This window comes from Ambystoma mexicanum, chromosome 14, assembly GCF_040938575.1.
Source record: "Ambystoma mexicanum isolate Mex_15411 chromosome 14, UKY_AmexF1_1, whole genome shotgun sequence".
NCBI lineage: Eukaryota > Metazoa > Chordata > Amphibia > Caudata > Ambystomatidae > Ambystoma > Ambystoma mexicanum.
This window is the reverse complement of record NC_090940.1, coordinates 129,009,255-129,027,158: the sequence shown is the minus strand read 5'-3', so window position 1 is coordinate 129,027,158 and position 17,904 is coordinate 129,009,255. Positions and strand designations below refer to the sequence as shown.

The window sequence follows — 17,904 nt, the reverse complement described above, 5'->3', positions numbered from 1 at the left end:
TAAGCATCCTACACAGGCCTAATGCTGCCAGAATTCAGTCTCGGAGACCAACCACCCGACTGCACACATTCAACTGATTTCTCGATACCACCACACCTAATGTTAGGATGCAGCTACCATCAGTCAATCTCATCAGTTGCTCACATATTGAATGCACCCGAGCACCCTATGCTACCCTACTTTCTCGACTGACCTGGACTACGGTCCCCCGAGAGCGTTCAACCCACAAGCACTTTGAGGTCATACCAATGATATATAGAGCGCTATATAAATGCCAAATAACATAACTCCGATGCAAGCAACGTGGAGAGCCTCCAGGATCAGGCAGTTCCAGTGGAAAGTGCTCTGCAGCCTCGGGGGATGTGAAAAACATTGTTTTGCCTTCATGCACAACTCGAACATTGGCTGGGTATAACATTGTGTACTGGACGTCTTTCCTTCTCAGGATGTTCTGGACAGCTTTGAACGTCTTTCTTTGCTCCTGCACTTGCGGGCTAAAGTCTGGAAAGAACCGGATTGTTGCCGAGCCCCATCGCAGCTCTCCCTTTTATCTGGAAGCCACGAGTAACACGTCCCTGTCCCGATAGTTAACATTTCTTGCAATGATGGGACGCTCAGGGGCCCTCAGACGGGGTCTGGTGGCAAGAGAGTGATGTGCAAGTGCCATCAGGAACATTTCCTAGATCGAGGGATTGGCTAGGACCTCCATGAGCAACTTCTCGATGAACTTCTCCATGTTGTCGATAGAGGTAGATTCGGGCACCCCAAGGATGCAGAGGTTATTTCTTCTTGATCCAACTGCCAAGTCGTCGTTCTTGGCTACGACCTTCTTGACTGTTTGTTGGAGAAGAGCAACCTCCCGCTGTAACACCACCACTTTGTCCTCCCAGTCACAAATCCTTTTTCTGCCTCAGTCATGCGGCCACACAGTTTGTCAATTTGCATGGCGGAGACGCCGACCTTACAATAAGGGTGTTGATTTTTTGCACTGAGATTGTCGTTTTGTTTTTCAGTGCCAAAAAGGTCTGGTTAAGGGCTGAGACATCCAGGTGGAAGGCACCCGGTACAGAGGGAAGGAGTGGCGCTGCCAACTTGTGTCTCGGAAATTGGTCCATTCTTGCCTGCTTTTTAGTGTTCCCCATGTTGTCGCAGTGCTATAGCGGCCCAGGGACTACAGATGCAAAGAGTCAGTGACTAGCAGCAAGTTCCACAAGGCACCCCTCAGCAGACACTGCGACCAATGTGCAAGAGCAAATGAGACCACCATCAAGGATTAGCAAAAAATGTCCACATAGGGTCTAAGGCCAGCCCGGGTGCAAAGCCTTTCCCCTCTAAATATTGCAATCAGGGTTGTGTAGCCTGACATCCTCGGCCACCACCTTTCCGCCGAGTACACTGGAAGGGGCACTTTGTCACTGCTTCCCGACCCTCTGGTGGTTATCCCAGTGCCACTCCACAGTAATGAGGGGAGCACCCACTGACCGCAGTACCACAACAAAGCCAGATTGTCTGTCAAGCTATTACGGCACAGGATATCCCTCTGTGTGAGACACCTGGCAGGTGTAGCACTATAATACTTACAACTGAGGCGCCCTACAGTCGCGACACCCCCACCATATAGTGTACCATACAGGCGTGTTCATGTGCCTGATTGCTGTACCTTTCCACCTATTGGATATTCAGGTGCAGCACCGCTAGTCACTAGGCTACGCCAGTGACCCTCATCTGACATACGGCCCGTTGATAGTTGGGGAAGGGCCTCTGCGACCAAGAGGACCCCAAGCAGACCCCAGAGTGGGCCCGAGTGAGCAGCATACCTCCCCTGCAGGAGGGAGAGGGCCTTAGTGATCAGGAAGGCTCCAGGCGGCCCAGGTGGAAGCCGGCAGCAGATCCCGTCAGCAGGGGGACTCCTCAGGGTGGCAGACAGCAGTGAGTACCGCTCGAGGTAGGCACAGCTCCACACAAATGCGCATGCCCCTCCGTTCAGAACCTCGCTGCCTCTAGCAAACCGTAGCACACCTTCTCGGAAGTGGAGGTGGGGGGGATGGCTCAGCGCCACCCGCCCAGGATGATCCAGCTTCCTGCGGTCGCTGACCACACACAGGAGGCACTGCCGGCGTATGGATGTTAGATTCTGCAGATTGGTTCCTCGGTCAGGTCGGAACGATTCCTCCACGTTGTTTGCACCGGCAGCGTTTCGCGCTGCTTCCAGGCCACCCCTGGGTGTCCCAGCACAGGCCCCTGTATGTTATTCAGAGACAGACATCCCTGTGACCCGGGCTGTGTTGACTCATCATGCAAGTTGAGCTGCAGCGCAATCCTCGGATGCCAGCCCTTATTGTAGTTGGTATCGGTAACTTCAGGAAGCACAGGATAATCAATAGGATGTATGAACCCTTGTCGGAGCTCTTACAGGCTGCGGCCATTTTGCAGCCGCACAACAGCGCCCCCAGTCATTTTTAGCACAACTTTTGACTCAGCATTGGAAAAGATGTCATGGTGTCAACATCGAAAACTATGTGCAGCATAACCTAACAAGCAAATTGTCAACACAAGTATTGTTCAATTTTACATAAATACAATAAAGAAATTCCGAAAATTAACTGTGCAATGCAAACATACTTTGCAGTGAAGCTTGGGAAAGCAAAGATGCCCAACAACTGCTGGACTTTCACCAGGAGGGTGACACTTATCCAAAGTGTTGACAGTTAAAGGAATAGTGCGCTCAAAAATATTATTGTCCCAAAAGATGGGCAATAATACAAAACATGCATTACACATAATTTTAATGGGGGTTCCTATGTAAACTTTTGAGCAAACGAGGCTCAAGGCATTTACATGGGAGCATCCATTTTGCCATTTCAGGCAGCCTGCTCAGCTCATGTTAAGGTCTGCCCTGTCAGCATTAAACAAGCAGCAAAAGTCCCCTAGTGGGAGCTTTTGCTTACTGCAAGCAGAGCAGAGCTGAGTGGGCTTAGGAGGTTGCCAGTGCCTTCACTTTCATTTTACGTTTTCGGTGCTCCCCAAGCCAAGGGAAGCACAGAAAATGTCAAATGAAATGCAAAAAGCAAAAGGCACTGCAATTATAAATACAACGTTGTTGTATTTGTGGTTGGAAAACCATGTCAATCACAAATACAGCAACGTTGTATTTCTGACTACAGCAGCTTTCACTTTGAGTCTCCTGGGCTCCCCCGGCTCGGGGGAGCCGAGGAGACTGAAAGTGAAAGCCACCGCAGTCAGAATTACAACGGGTTTGTATTGAAATATGCTGCAGTTTTCTTTCTACATTTCTCGGGCTCCGGGAAACGTAGAAAGAAAACCACAGCATATTTAAATACAACATTGTATTTATGTTTGCTGTGGCTTCAGCTTTGAGTCTCCTGGGCTCCCCCGACCTGAGCCCACGAGACTCAAAGCTGAAGCCACAGCAAACATAAATACAAGTTATAAACACTGCGGTTTTCTTTCTAAATTAGAAAGAAAATTGCAGCATTTATTTTCCAGTTCTTTTAAAAAAGAAATTTAAAGCACTTACCAGCAGCAGGTTTGTGTTGATCTCTGCTCTCCGGCAATAATGAAGCAAAAGCCACCCTCTTTACAGCTGGCTGGCTTTTGCTTCATTAGTGCCGCAAGGGCAGAAATTAACACAAGGAAAGGAGGTTCATCCATTTCACAAAATGGATGCCTCCTAGTGCTTTAAACCTGTGACTTTGAGCATAGTTTGCTAAAAAGTTTCTTAATTATTTTTTATATATTTTTTGATGATGGCCCGTCTTTTGAGCCAATGACATTTTTGATGGCACTACCCCTTTAATAATGTTGTATGAAGAATTCAACGGTCTCGAAGACTATTCTTTAGATCAAAAGACAAGGAAATGGGATGCATTTCCAAGGTGAAAGGCTACACTAAAAACCTAGAGTGCTAGTCTTCTTGAGGACCTGATATGGAGACATGTTCTTCATGTCCTTTTTAACTGAACACTTGTGAATTTCTGACTCCTCACGTCATCCACATTGTCAGTGGTGAGCTCATTGGCAGAAATCGATACTCACTGGCTCTAAGAATGTTCTCCTTGCTGCTGCACCGTGACTGGACCTGCAGAGAGAGAGGGGGTGGGGGACAACAGAGACCGTCAGATGCTATATGTAACCAACGACACAGAAAATATCAAGCTTTCATGGGCAAGCTCCTGGTAGCAAGAGACAGAGGTTTTAAGATGCATTTTTCTTTTTTAATGACAGGGGCTGGAAGATTATTTGCAATCAATCAAATCAGACAGTCTTTAAACTATTCAGATGCAAACCTTAACAGTTTAGCTGCAACAATAAATGTGAAAGCAGAAGATGTATTTTCTTCTGCTAGTGCTTTGTTAACCATCCTCATCTTTACAATTGAACAGCGTATTCCATTTTCAAACAATCATGCCAAATGCACGTTGGCTCCGACACACTAAAGTTTGATGCTAAAGCCATCAGATATATAAATACATTTTTGGAATGCCACAGAATATTCAATGCTTTTGCACCACGCTTCACTTAATAATTGGCAAGATACATTTATTTCCTAAGTGGGAATATTTCTAGAGGGAACCAGATTTAGAACTACAGGTGCTAACTGACATGTAGACATTTTCATTCTCATGTCAGCCCATCACACTGCATAATGATATTTTAACATCGAAGGAAAACAGAAAACAGCAGAGCCTTCAATAGAAGCACACTTGTGAACGCAAGGGTTCAGTTGCCTGCATCCCTATTTATCATTTGGTATCTTATTTAACATATTGTTATGTAGGCTTCTGTTTAATAGCACTAAATGCCGCCATCAGACAGCGTATTTAAAATTGGGGTGGCACATGAAGAACAGGTACTCAATCAACAGATAGGTACAATTTTCACAATATCATTTGGAGTTGTACAAAGGAGAATAATTCTCCATTTACATAAAGTTCACTTAACTTGCTCCCCATAAATTACATATGATGCCTATCTTTGACAGGATCTTGGTTTCCAGTTGTCCATGCATATTGATCTAGAAGGTAAAGTAATTCCAAGGAAACAGATTACAAACTTCCAAAGATAAGCGTACATCCTAAGCGGGCTCATTAAAGCTCTGCTCAGACTGTACACCATAAAGCAGGCTTGTGTTACTCCAGCTATGTGACCATACTAGGCTAAAATGGAACGTATTACCTACTAAGAAGACACTGCTGAGGTACAAAAAATCTTTCACCAGGAAGCACTGTTTAGGCTCTGTAAGAATGCAGATGAGACAATGCAGCATATTCTTACATTGTGTCCTGCTCTGTCCGAACTTAGAACCCTTCATCTAGGCAGATATCTTTATAACTTAGAGTTGTTAGATCCTGTGCTCTTTTGAAGGGCCTGTTTGGGTGGAGAATCCACTTCACTTGTTCGCTTTGGCAGTTCTGTGTTTTATTAACAGTTTGAACTTGGAAGAAATGTAATGTAATATAAAGGATGTGATTATTCTAAGCTATTTGAAATAATGTTTAAGTGATCGATTTCTTTTTTCGGCTTTATTGTCTTTTTATTCTTGTAATGGAAAATGTCTTTTCTTTTGGTCTAATTTGATTAAATGTATGATGTGTTTTCTTTTATCTTTTTTCTTTACCATAATATTGTTCAGATAAAATTATTTTGTTTAGCCAATAAACAATTTAAAAAAAAAGAAATACTCCCACAATGTTATACTTCCCTAAAACTCCTACATATGAAATGTTATCTTTCGCTTCATCCTTCTACCTTGCTTTCTCCAGCCCACTCTTTGCTTTTCGCTGACAGAAGGCAGAAATAGTAGATCGGAAGAAAGTTGAAATTTGGAGACCAAATAGGATCATCAGCTTTACAAAGACCAACAGATGACAAATGCGCCTGGTGGTCCAGAGCTGCTATCAGTTTCTGTGTTTCTATTTTGAGCCCCAATGCCCTTTGTCAGTTTCATGCCATAGTTACCCCCGACCCCCACCAAACAGAGCAAACAATCAACACATTATTTTGGTCAGAGGTATCAGAAAACTGTTAGGAGATATAAATAACAAGATTTTAAGTTGGAAACCGGGTGCCTGTCTTTTGCCCTAGCCTACTAACGTATCTTTTTGTTTCTCTGAAAAGAGAAAACAAGCTACCCCACTCCATTTTCGATAGGGATCAAGCAGTGGTACGAGCCAAGTACGTTAAACACCAATAGATGTGAAAGCTTCTTCCATGGTGCTGTAGGCTTTGTAAACCTGAAATGTGCACAGCGGCACACCAGGTGACCATAAACAAATTGTCTGCCTAAATTACAGTTACGGGAAAAGGACAGAGCTAATCAAGCTATTGGCAATGTCAAGCCAGTATCCAATTTACCAAATGTGTAACACTGTTTTATTATTCTAACATAAAAGACACTTGTAGTTGATTGATTTGCAATGACCATTTGTAACCCTTGTAGAGAAATGATTTGGAGAACATTCCAGGACATTCGCCAAAAGCAGGCAAGGTACACAGCATTAACATCAACTCTGTGGGATTTGGCACTAATGTGAAGCGACAGAGATATGGTTGCCAAAAAGATATTAGCAGTTACTATTAAGGGTGTTTAGAATAGAATCCTCACTTTGACCTCAACTAACTCATGTGAAGGTCTAGAGAAAATGAAGAATGCCCTACACTGAAAGACAATAGGGAAAGTTTAATTTCATTTGAAACATTTTCCCTTATAAAGGACTCCATAATCATTGCTATTGTGTCTTCGAGATTGTGTTGTCAAAATAAAATATGCTTTGTCAAGTGTTTCTCTCTTGTTTGACCATAATTGGTACAAAGTCAATCTCCTAGCATTGCTATTTTGATGGTATTTGCAAATTATTTTCAGTTGTGAATACAAAGTTATGGGCAATGGAGTTGCGGCCAATTTATGAAAGAAGAACAGGGGTGCTGGTAAAGGCACTGAGAATTGATTACCCCTCACTACTTCGGCTCTAGGAAGGGATTGAACAATTATGGTCACACACAAAAGAGCCTACCAATAGACATGTTACAGAAAATCAACAGTGCATGATAGTCGTGAATCAAAAAACAGGCAGAAAAAGCCAAAAGCACAGGAGTACATGAGATCACATTTTAATCATATAAATGTAAAAAAGCTAAAAAACATTAGTACATCAATGAGTCATAAAAAACACAGAAAAATATGTCAAATTATTGCAACATAAAGAAAAAGGCTAGAGAAAGGACAGAAAAAGGGCAGAAAGAGGAATGGGTAAATCAATACACCCTATAATCCTAAGAAACGATTGTAGAAATGCCTACATTTAGACATGTGATAAAAAAACATAAAAAATGATAATTTGTTAGTTGTATTTTAGAAAAAAGTTTAAAAACAAAGAAATGACAACATTTGTTTATTTTTAAACTTTTTTCTAGAATACAACTAACAAATTATCATTTTTTATGTTTTTTTATCTAGAGATTGATTCTTTGTTTGATAATATCACAGCGTAATGTTTGGCTGATAGGACTCACAGGCTTATCTGCTGTAAAAACGAATTTACTAAACAGCTTATAGTTCCCTCTGTTTTGTCGCACAAGGTAATCATTTGTGTATACATCTTTTTAGATCTATGATGTCATATTTACATCGCATATAAGGCCTACCGTTAAGAAATCATCTCTCCTATAGATGGCCACATCACTTACCTTTGTATGGACACCTGATAAAATGTCCAATCCATCATTTGGCCGATACATGTCGACACCTCGCATCTCAAAAATTTTCTAAATTTAGGCGTTTCTACAATCATTTCTTAGGATTATAGGGTGTATTGATTTACCCATTCCTCTTTCTCCCCTTTTTTGGTCCTTTCTCTAGCCTTTTTCTTTATGTTGCAATAATTTGACATATTTTTCTGTGTTTTTTATGACTCACTGATGTACTGAATTGTTTTTTTAGCTTTTTTACATTTATATGATTAAAATTTGATCTCATGTACCCCTGTGCTTTTGGCTTTTTCTGCCTGTTTTTCGATTCACGACCATCATGCAATGTTGATTTTCTGTAACATGTCTATTGGTAGGCTGTTTTGTGTGTGACCATACTTGTTCAATCCCTTCCTAGAGCCGAAGTAGTGAGGGGTAATCAATTCTCAGTGCCTTTACCAGCACCCCTGTTCTTCATACATCAATTTGTCCCTTTTTGAGAATTGCTCCCCCATAAATAAAATATTTTGGGACTTGGCCTCTCTTATTTACAATTTATGAAAGAGGCAACAAAAAGGTTTCAGCTTGGCATACATTTGGATACATTTTACCACTGGTGCAGATAAGAATAATGTATTGATTCCCCTTCCTCCACTCACAGAAGCTTGCCCACAACGTACACATAACAAACAGGTTGAACTCCATTGAGTAACACAATCTACTTTGTATAATGGGTCAATGTGTGATGGATTCTGTTGCAACTTAGGGTGGTGATGGTTGTTCTCCTTTAAAGAAGAACAAAAATAAAGTACTTCAACCCAACCAGGAAAAAAGTCAATTGCCAACCTCAATCCCAAATTTGGTTCAGATTTCACAAGAATTAAGATCCCAGGTATGTGATTGTCTGATAAGTAAAGGGATCGCGTTCCCCTTACTTTAGTTGAGAAAATAATTCTGAATCAAAGAAAAGGCATGATCAAAGAAAACTAAAAAACACAACCCACACTCCACACCCGCCCCCCAAAAAACAGAGAAGGATTTTGAGCCGATCCAAAAATGTGCAGACGACAAAACTGGTTCTGAAGGGCATCAATTTAAGAGTTGAAAATGTTTCTCTCACACAGCAAACCAAATGAAAATGGAGGATGGCTGGCTTTGCTGCAAATAAACAAGCTAGTTGGCAAACTATGGAATGAAACTAGTTAAAGCACAACACGGTCCTAAAGAAAAAAAGAAAAATAAAAGACTACGGAGAGCTCTAGTAAAGAGAAACTACGTCAACAAAAAGTGACCCAAAGGACAAGAGAAAGCTACTAAGAAGAAAAAATGTTAGTGGACAAACAGCGCTAAGGAAGGAAAATGAAAGTCAAGAATCTTTACAAAGTGTAGTAAGGAGCTCAAATTCATAGCGCAAAGCATGTTTGCGAATGGAAGCAACTCCTTTGATCAGTAATAATTACTCTCGAGTCGTAGCCTCTATTCCTTCTGAGTTCATCTTTGAGCCCTTCCAACCTATAATGGAGCTATTGCATGGACAAAAACAAAAGTTTGGTAAGGAACAGATGCTCAACCTGGTGGATCAGTTTTTTCTAGCAATACTGAATAGGTGCCAACGGGGTAATCCTGCTGCCTCTCATTCAAAGGTATAACTAACTAGGCCCAAACTCAAATACTGGTTTCACTGCTATGCCGTACACAGCACTATCCGCTACTTAGCATTGTGTAAGTGAAATGAAATGAACACCAGGGCAACTTGCAAACTACACGCAAACTACGATCCACTTTACAACATTTTAAACCGGTTTGAAATTATAAACTGGTTTAAAGGTTACTAAATCGGTTTGTGATATTTGGATATTAAAACGGTTCTACAGACCTAATGGGGAGAAGTCTGGAAGACCATTTTAACTCTAGTAACAAGAGCACACGATGCTTGCTACAAAGTGGAATGAAACAAATGTCACAATCCTGGGTTGAACCGATTTAGTTAATATGAACTTGCAAGAACACATTGATGAAATTTATAACCTTAAAACTTGGAAGGGTTGCGGGGGTTAGTAAAGTAAAAATCCACATGAATATTGGTTTATTTGCATAAATGAAAGATATTAGCAGATATGATTTTCGTTGTGAGGAATGTTTCAGATTAAATTGCACAGTCATGATGCAAGAGATGGGATCTACATAGTTGAAACTCAGCCCTTAATGCTAGATCAACGCACTTCTTTTCATAGCCAGAAGAAATCACGATTACATTATAATACCACAAGAATACATTTTCCAATGTTAGATCTTTAGATTTTTTACTCCAGTGCTCAATTCTGCGTTCTCCTCTTTCTGTGGTACTTATTGTAAGGTATGAAATGTATGATTAACATGGTTTAAATAAAAATCTAATTAGGCAGGGGTTTACACAGTGAACATGAGCAGCACTCTACTACTGGTTCAAATATGTCAAAGAAGAAAGTTCTGGGCATCTGCGCACTTTCTCTTATTAGAAGTGAACCAAACTAAGTGGGCGTGGCAGTGTCCTGTCTTTGTGTACTCCAATTGGCCTCAGATATAATTCCTGTGCAGAAGTGGCTACACTAATTATACTGTCAGCACAGAATAATTCAGCATCTTCTCTCGCTATTGGCTTACTTTTTTGCCTACAGCCTTCTAACTTACCAAATACAATTCTTTCCACAGCCCCTCTCAAGAGTGGTACAAATTGAAGGTTTGGCCTTGGTATATTACCAGCGAACCGCAAAAAGCTCTATATTCAAATGCTTGAGACAACACTTCTTAACTACTGGGAATGCCACAATATAATATTTCATTGCAATTTTATTGGCTCATCTGGGTACAACATTATTGGCCTTGGGAGTCGAAAGAAGCTCCTTTAGCTATTTGTGTCAAGCTAATTTGGTGACTACTGGTCTACAAGCAGGGGCTTAAGAGCTGCCAGACCTTTTGATTAAATAGCAGCTGACATAAAACTGCAATTTATTCTATGACTAGACTACCACCTTCCCCAGTAATATTACTTAAGAGCCAAGACCTAACTCAAAGGCATCTGAAATTAACGCTTAGACCTTACGTGTGCATTAGCGATAGCATGGGAGCCTACCTTTGATTGCCAAGTCATTTCAGTGGCATTTGTACAACCAATCGAAAAATATGTGCCCAAAAAATCTAACTTTAACTGACACTGAAATGGTTACCAACACAAATGTGCAATTTTAGCTCCATAGATACAATTCAACAGCTAACTCTTTTGTGGCTTACTTGATATCCAATCGAACTTAACATCTAATGTGGTATGAAAAGATTGCACGTTAGCATGGAATTTAGATTTACTACGTATGGAGACATAATTTAACCTAAAAGTTACTCTTATTTTGAAATGTCATAATTAAACCATAATGGACAGATGGTATAATGAGACCTGGGCCCACAATTCTTTTAAGCATTGGTGCTGCATGAGAAGGCATCACATAGGTTGACCATGCAGCCGAGACTGGCAAAGAGAGTCCAGAGTTCTGCCACTTGGTTTTCTGTTTATTACTGGACATTTCAGATGCCCTATATGTGAGGTTGTATGTTCCGTTATACCCAGGACTAGGTAGGTGCATCCATAAATGTCAGAATGTAGTGCACATCAATCATCATTGATAATTAATACAGGCTGCCTATTCATCCACAGAGGTCCAGGAAACAAATACTGCAAAACTGTACTATGTTCAGACACCACAGTCACACTGCAAGAAACAGGTAGTCGCAACTGCAAGAAACAGGTAGTCGCATAGTGTGCAGAGAGTCCACAAACAAGAAAGTCAGCCATGCTCATGCAGGAAGCTGTCTGGAGAAGACAAAAGCAGAGAGGCTGCCAGTCACCGCAAAGCATATACAAACAAGCAACCATGCAGACATCAACATGCGCTCAGCCTGAGTCACAGACAGAGAAGCAGGTATGAAGAGATGGAAGCAACACATTACACACATACAAAAAACAGACAAGAATAAATAAAAACAGGCAATCGCTTACCTACAGACAGGCACAACCACACATAGATGAATACATTACTTACTTGTAACGCTAGCTCTCAACACAATTCATTCTCTCAATAGATTGCCACCGTCTGACATTTTTCTATACTGTAGAAATCTAGAACCATTTTGAAAAAATACTTTAGGATGGCATACACAAGTACTGACCCTGCTTCACACATACCACTAAGCGCCCAACATACCAGTTTTTAGCCAACAATATAAAGATAGTCGACCAAGGCTTTATCAAAAGCAGCTGTTAGTGACTGCAAAAATCTGTAGAGATGTAAACTCTTGATGAGCACTAGGTTCTATGTGATATGAAACAAGTTACTTATCTGTAACTGTTGTTTTCCAGCATGGGTCTGGTATGGATTCACATGCTAATGAATATTCCCCGCCATCAGGCCGGGAATCCTCGGTAAGAAAAAGAAAGCAGTCTTGCTTTAAAAGCTAGAACACTGCCTTTCTCACATTATCCAATCACTGGAGACTATGTCATACTGCACCCATCCAATGACGGTCGTCTCGCTAATTTTGCATGTTGATGCTGTGGCTGTAATCACAGTGGAACTACAACTCCCAGTGAAGTTGTAGTTCTTAACTTCTTTTGTTGGCCAGCAGGCACCACAGCGCCGGCGCGACTGCAGCAAGCCGAACCTTGTCGGAAGTGTCAGCGTTGTCGGCCAGTGGCAGAAGGGCAAGTCCAGAGACTGCTGCCGACACCTCGAGATTTCCTGAATAAAAGAACGGTGTAGGGGAAGATAGGATAAAGCCATTTCACCGGGAAAGCATGATAAACGCACAAGTGGGTGATATGTCTACAGTGCAGGGGCCGCTACCTGAATCGCAGGGAGATAGCAAAGTACTACTAATCATAAGATCCCTGGTGAAGCATGCACTTGAAGTGGCGAGTATATCAATGATCATGATACAGACATCTGCGCCCAGACTGAAATTTGGCTCCATCAAGCCGCCGGTCCCTCTATTTTACTTGCTACGCCAAAAGATTATGCTATTTGGCATGGTAATAGGATGAACCAAGGAGGAGGAGGGGTTGCATTCATCTATAGGAACTGTTTAGACATTGGGGAGCCTGAGGGGAATGGCCCTAAGGGGTGTGAAACATTATGGCTTACAGTAAGGACAGATGCCAATATCACTCTATGATGCTTACTTACCGTCCTCCCACTACAATGCCAGATTTTATCCCTTCTTTGAAAAGGTTGATTTTATTACAACTGAAATGTACCTCAAAATTGATCATTATGGGAGATTTTAATATTTGAAAAGCTGACAAAAGTGATTCTGCTGGGCTAGAATTGGAAAGGTTTATGACGAATATGGGCTTTACACATCTTATTGCGGATCCCACACATGTTAAGGGCAATATGCTTGATTGGTTGGCCTCTCACAATGTGCATGCAAAGCAGAATGAGGATATACCGCAAAACAAGTAAAAAAAAAATATATTATGGCCAAATCCTTAAGAGTATCATGGATGGGAGAGCCATTGGGGAGTTGGATAAATTAGTAATGTTTTGGAAGGACATGGGCCAAGTTGCATCAACAGGTGTTGTGTTGAATAAAAGAGGGTAATAAAACGGAAGTGGAAAGAGGTTTGGGAGGGATGGATGACATCATGTTGGATGGTGGCGGAAGATTATAAAGGGTGAGCGGGCGGGTGTTCCAACATGCAGTGCGACTAATGGGGATGCCATGCCAAAGCAATGGCTGGTTTAATTTATTGTGCAATTGTGATATGGGGATTACATAATACTTCTCAGTACCTAATGAAGTTTACATTGAGGTGCCTATGTCAAGTTTCAGTAGATAGTGTGGTAAGTGTGGAATGGGACTGTAGTTACAGGTATCAAATGCCATTTATGAGCTCTAAAATGTCATGTGAACAGTAAGCACCCTATAAGAAAACTAATACGCAAATGTAAAGGCAGCAATGGAATCCAGGCCTTGGTCAGGGGTCAGGAGTCAGATGCAGAAAGAAATCCCAGCTATGGATAAATGCGAGGTAGCTGAGTGGATGAATTTCATGAATGTAGTATTTATACACCCAGAAATGTGGAATACCGTGTTGTCACTCTTACCAAAAAGGAGTTTCTATGTTCCATGCAGGTTTCAGAGAGAGATCTGGTTAAATAAGCTAGCATAGATTCACACAAACACCAAATGCAAAGGAAACATTGGAGACTATCTGAAACAGAAGAACAAATTACTTCTTACCTTGTAACGTTCTTTCGATGGGATGGTCCTCCGATGTATTCCTCATCTTTGATAGATCAGCTCCCAGCTTGCTTGGCCTTTTTTTTTTCAGTAGAGGGCGCTGCGGGTCGACGTCCCTCGAGCCGATGTCCCTCGACGGCCTACGTATCGGCGTCCGTTGCTCAGTTCCGTTTTGACGTTAACAGTTGTTTTACATGAATTGGTTATTGACCTTGAAGGAGCGTAAGCTGCAACCACAAGGGAAGTATTGCTGCAGGGTTGGATGGGAGGGGCAATAAGGAATACGTCGGAGGAACATCCCATCGAAAGAACGTTACAAGGTAAGAAGTAACTTGTTCTTCGAAGGGATTGTGTCCTCCGACGTATTCCTTATCTTTGATAAGACTCCCATAGCAGTGGTGTGCAATTGGAGGTGAGAGTAAAACACCATGTTTCCTTTTAGGAATGAACCGAATGTAATACGGCTTTGCCAAACCTAGCTCTTGACTAGAGGAGGAATCCAGGTTGTAAAATCTTGTGAAGGTATGTGCGGACGACCATGTGGCAGCCGCACATATCTCTCGAACCGGAACCCCTCTTTGGAGGGCCGAGGAGGCTGCGATACCCCTGGTTCAATGAGCCCTAAGATTTCCGGCCCAATCCAGAGCAATTAGGATAATGGATTTCCCAAACCTTCTCAACCTTCCGATTACTTGAGGAATGACGGGGATTGGAGGAAAGGCATACAGGAATGGAAATTCCCAGTCCACTACTAAGGCATCCACTAGAGCTCCTCTTGGGGGAAATTCCCTAGAGCAGTACAGTTCGGACTTCCTGTTGGCACTGGTCACGAACAGATCTACTAGGGAGGTTCAGCAAAGGAGGGGAAGATCTCTTGAAGGACTCCCTGAGCTAGTTACCACTCGTGGGAGACCTTGCTCTGCCTCCTCAGAGCGGCCATCGCCGTGTTATCCTCTCTGACTAGGTGAACTGCTGACAAGTAGAGTCCCTCTTGAATTGCCCAGAACCAGAGCTGCATCGCCTCTCTGCAGAGTGGTAGTGACCCCTACGCCTCCTCTTTTGTTGAGGTAGTAAATGGTGTGAGATACCTGAAGGTGTCTCTCTCAGTAGTCCCCGGGGATCTGTCATCCAGGTGGCCAGGACACGGCCATCGATATTGGATCCAGTTCCTGGGGGTGGGCCAGTGGGGGAGGAAAACCTGGATGGGGGGGTCTTTGGATAGTGGAAGTGGGACACCGAAGGGCGAAACCCGGTACCCCGTAACACACAACGCACTAACACCAGAGCCGTCTACCTGACATGTCCCAACACACGGGTCAGGCAATTGACAATAACCACGCACACCTGACAGCCCTTTACCCTCCCCACAGGGATAAAAGAGAGAGCACGAGAGTACACTATGAGCAAGGCTGAACGCACAAGGACACAGCTGTACCGGACTGGAAGTTCAAACGGAGAAGAAAGGCGGCGAGACCTGGAGGGATGTCGAATGGGGAACTGCCCTTGCCCTTTTCAACTCAGACCTGCAAAGCCTCCGAAAAGGAATTTATAAGACCGGGAATCACAGCTGGCGTGTGGAGGAACAGATTTAAACGTGCACGGGGGCCTTCCGCATTGATAACACAGGCGAAGTCACGCTGGCTCCCGTGGTACCGTCCTTGACTCCAGAAGCAAGACAGGCCAACGGGTTCAACACAGGGTTGCAAGTAGCAACATTAAATGAACACAAGGAACTTGAGAAGAACTTGTGTGTGTGTTTGAAAAGGAAAATGTTACCAAATCCTTGTTCCATGATAGTTGTTTAAACTGGTATAGTCCGGACTTGTTGTTTTTCGCAATCCGCTTAAAAATAATAATTTATCCTGCCAGAAGGATTTTCCACTATTCTTCCTTTGGTCTGTGGCCATATTTAGCAATCATTTACATCCCTGTGTTTGTTCTCTGAATGTCAATGGCCGGGCAGTCGATTACCAGATGTTTTAAGGTGTCTACAGATACTTTGACAGTCTGCATGTTGACAATCCACCTTCAGATTTCCTCAGCCTTGAAGTTTCCCTGGTAGGAAATAGATTTAGTCGAAATTTTAGAAACTGAACTCTGAGAAACCAATTAGGGAAAATTTGCAAATATTTTGGGATGGTATTTAGGGCGCAGCGTTCTTCAAATGGTTTCACATATGATTTATATTTTAGTCTCTCCTCCTGTGTACATATCCAATCCTGAATGTAAAGTTTTTTTGGGATCTGATCTGTTTTTACAATGAGATTCTGTTCGTTTTTGCCCAAATTCATTAGTATTGCTTTACAAGTTATTTCCCATTCTATAAAGGCAGACTCCGATTGTTCCATGAATGCCTTTTTCAGAAATATCAAGCCCCCCTTAGGATGATCTTCTATACATTTCCTCTCACTTTAAGCGTTGTTTCCGAGTATAGATCTTTTATTGGGGCCGGCACGTTATTTGGGCATCCCCGCTGGAGTAGCTTTTTCCACAACATCAGGCGAGACACAGTGTCGAACGCTTGCGTCAGATCGATAAACGTGATATAGAGTTTATTGTCGCTCTTCTTTTCGGTTCGAGCTTTCAACAAATTTATAATAAAAATAATTAATGTTGTGCCTATCCCCTTTCCAAACCCAGATTGCCAGATGTCCCTGTGGCCTGATGTCGTTGACCATTTCAATAAAGATTCAAGATCAGTGAAGCATTCTTCCCAGGGACATCCAGCAATGCAATGGGCCGATAATTGACGGGGTCAGATCTACTTCCCTTTTTGTAAATTGGGATAGTTATCAATGTTTTCTAAGAACTCTGAATATTCTAAGATTTAACAATATAGTTAAACGAAATTGACGGAATTTGGCCCATTGCAGTTTGTCTTGCTTTAGAATTGCATTACCTAGGCCATTTGGCCCTGGAGCACATAAGCTTGTAGATTTTTTATGATCTCGGCGATGGAGTCTGGATCCGTCTCAATCGTGTCCCAGTCCATTCGTCCCCTGGAACGATCCAGTACCACCTCTTGATTTTGGTCAAAGGACTTCTGAATTCAATGTTACAATGCAATATTCACTAAGAAAATGATAAAAATATTGCACTCTCAGATACGACAATTCCTGACATTCCGTCAGCAAATGCTTTAAAGTTTCTGGTTGGTCATAAAGCTTGCAGAATCGACAATTGTAATTATCCTTTGCAATGCTTCTACGCTTTGCCAATACATCACTTGTACTCCATAGATTGAACCTGAATCTCAAGAATTGATTTCTTGGTTTCGCAGCCAGGCATTTTACCAAATAAGATTCAATAACATTCATTTTTTTAGATAGCTAAATGTGTTCTTTAAATTAGTTTAATTTCATACAGCTCTCCCTGTTAACAATCCAATCCCATTGATAAAGTTTAGTCTTTGCTCTATCTCGGTTAGACCTTAGCAGAGACTCTGACACATCAGCATCTTCCAAAAGGTGTAGCACCTTCTTCAACCACATACGCCTTCCCTTATGTGATGTATGAATAAAGTAGTCAGCAATGATATTCATAATTGTATTTTCCTCAGATGAAAGTAGGCATTTCCAATAGAAGGAGATCATCTTTCACTTATAGTGCGTACTCAAGGATGCAAGGCCCAATTCATGCCTGATGCTGTGAATTTAATGGCTTTGGGGTAGATCCAAAACTTGCTGCCAAAAATAGCCTTCAAGTTTAGACCAATACCAATCACCCTTCCATCCCCTTGCCTCGGCGCCATAAATTATTGTTGGCACAACCTTCTGCTTGTAGAAGGTTATCGCAGTCATCAGAGAAATGTGGCCAGAATGATACGAGCTTGAGCTGTTGCTGTTTTCATTTTTCTTTGTATATCAGCATAATAGGGTTAATCAGAGGAGTGATCATTTGAATTAAGCCCCAAGTATTTGTATT

The 17,904-nt window shown here is 42.1% G+C and overlaps 1 protein-coding gene across 38 annotated transcripts in view; it reads right to left on the bottom strand.

Annotated features, from left to right (window-relative positions):
- GPHN (gephyrin) overlaps window positions 1–17,904 on the bottom strand; it is a 2,801,546-nt gene that overhangs the window by 679,927 nt on the left and 2,103,715 nt on the right. For 19 of the 38 annotated variants that reach the window (XM_069638674.1, XM_069638676.1, XM_069638678.1 and 16 more), the window contains 2 exons: window positions 9,168–9,230; window positions 4,057–4,099 (listed from right to left, as the gene is read on the bottom strand). In XM_069638674.1, coding sequence (XP_069494775.1) covers window positions 4,057–4,099; window positions 9,168–9,230 — 106 coding nt within the window. The remainder of the gene's footprint in view (window positions 1–4,056; window positions 4,100–9,167; window positions 9,231–17,904) is intronic. The other 19 variants (XM_069638677.1, XM_069638679.1, XM_069638682.1 and 16 more) reach the window with 1 other exon arrangement.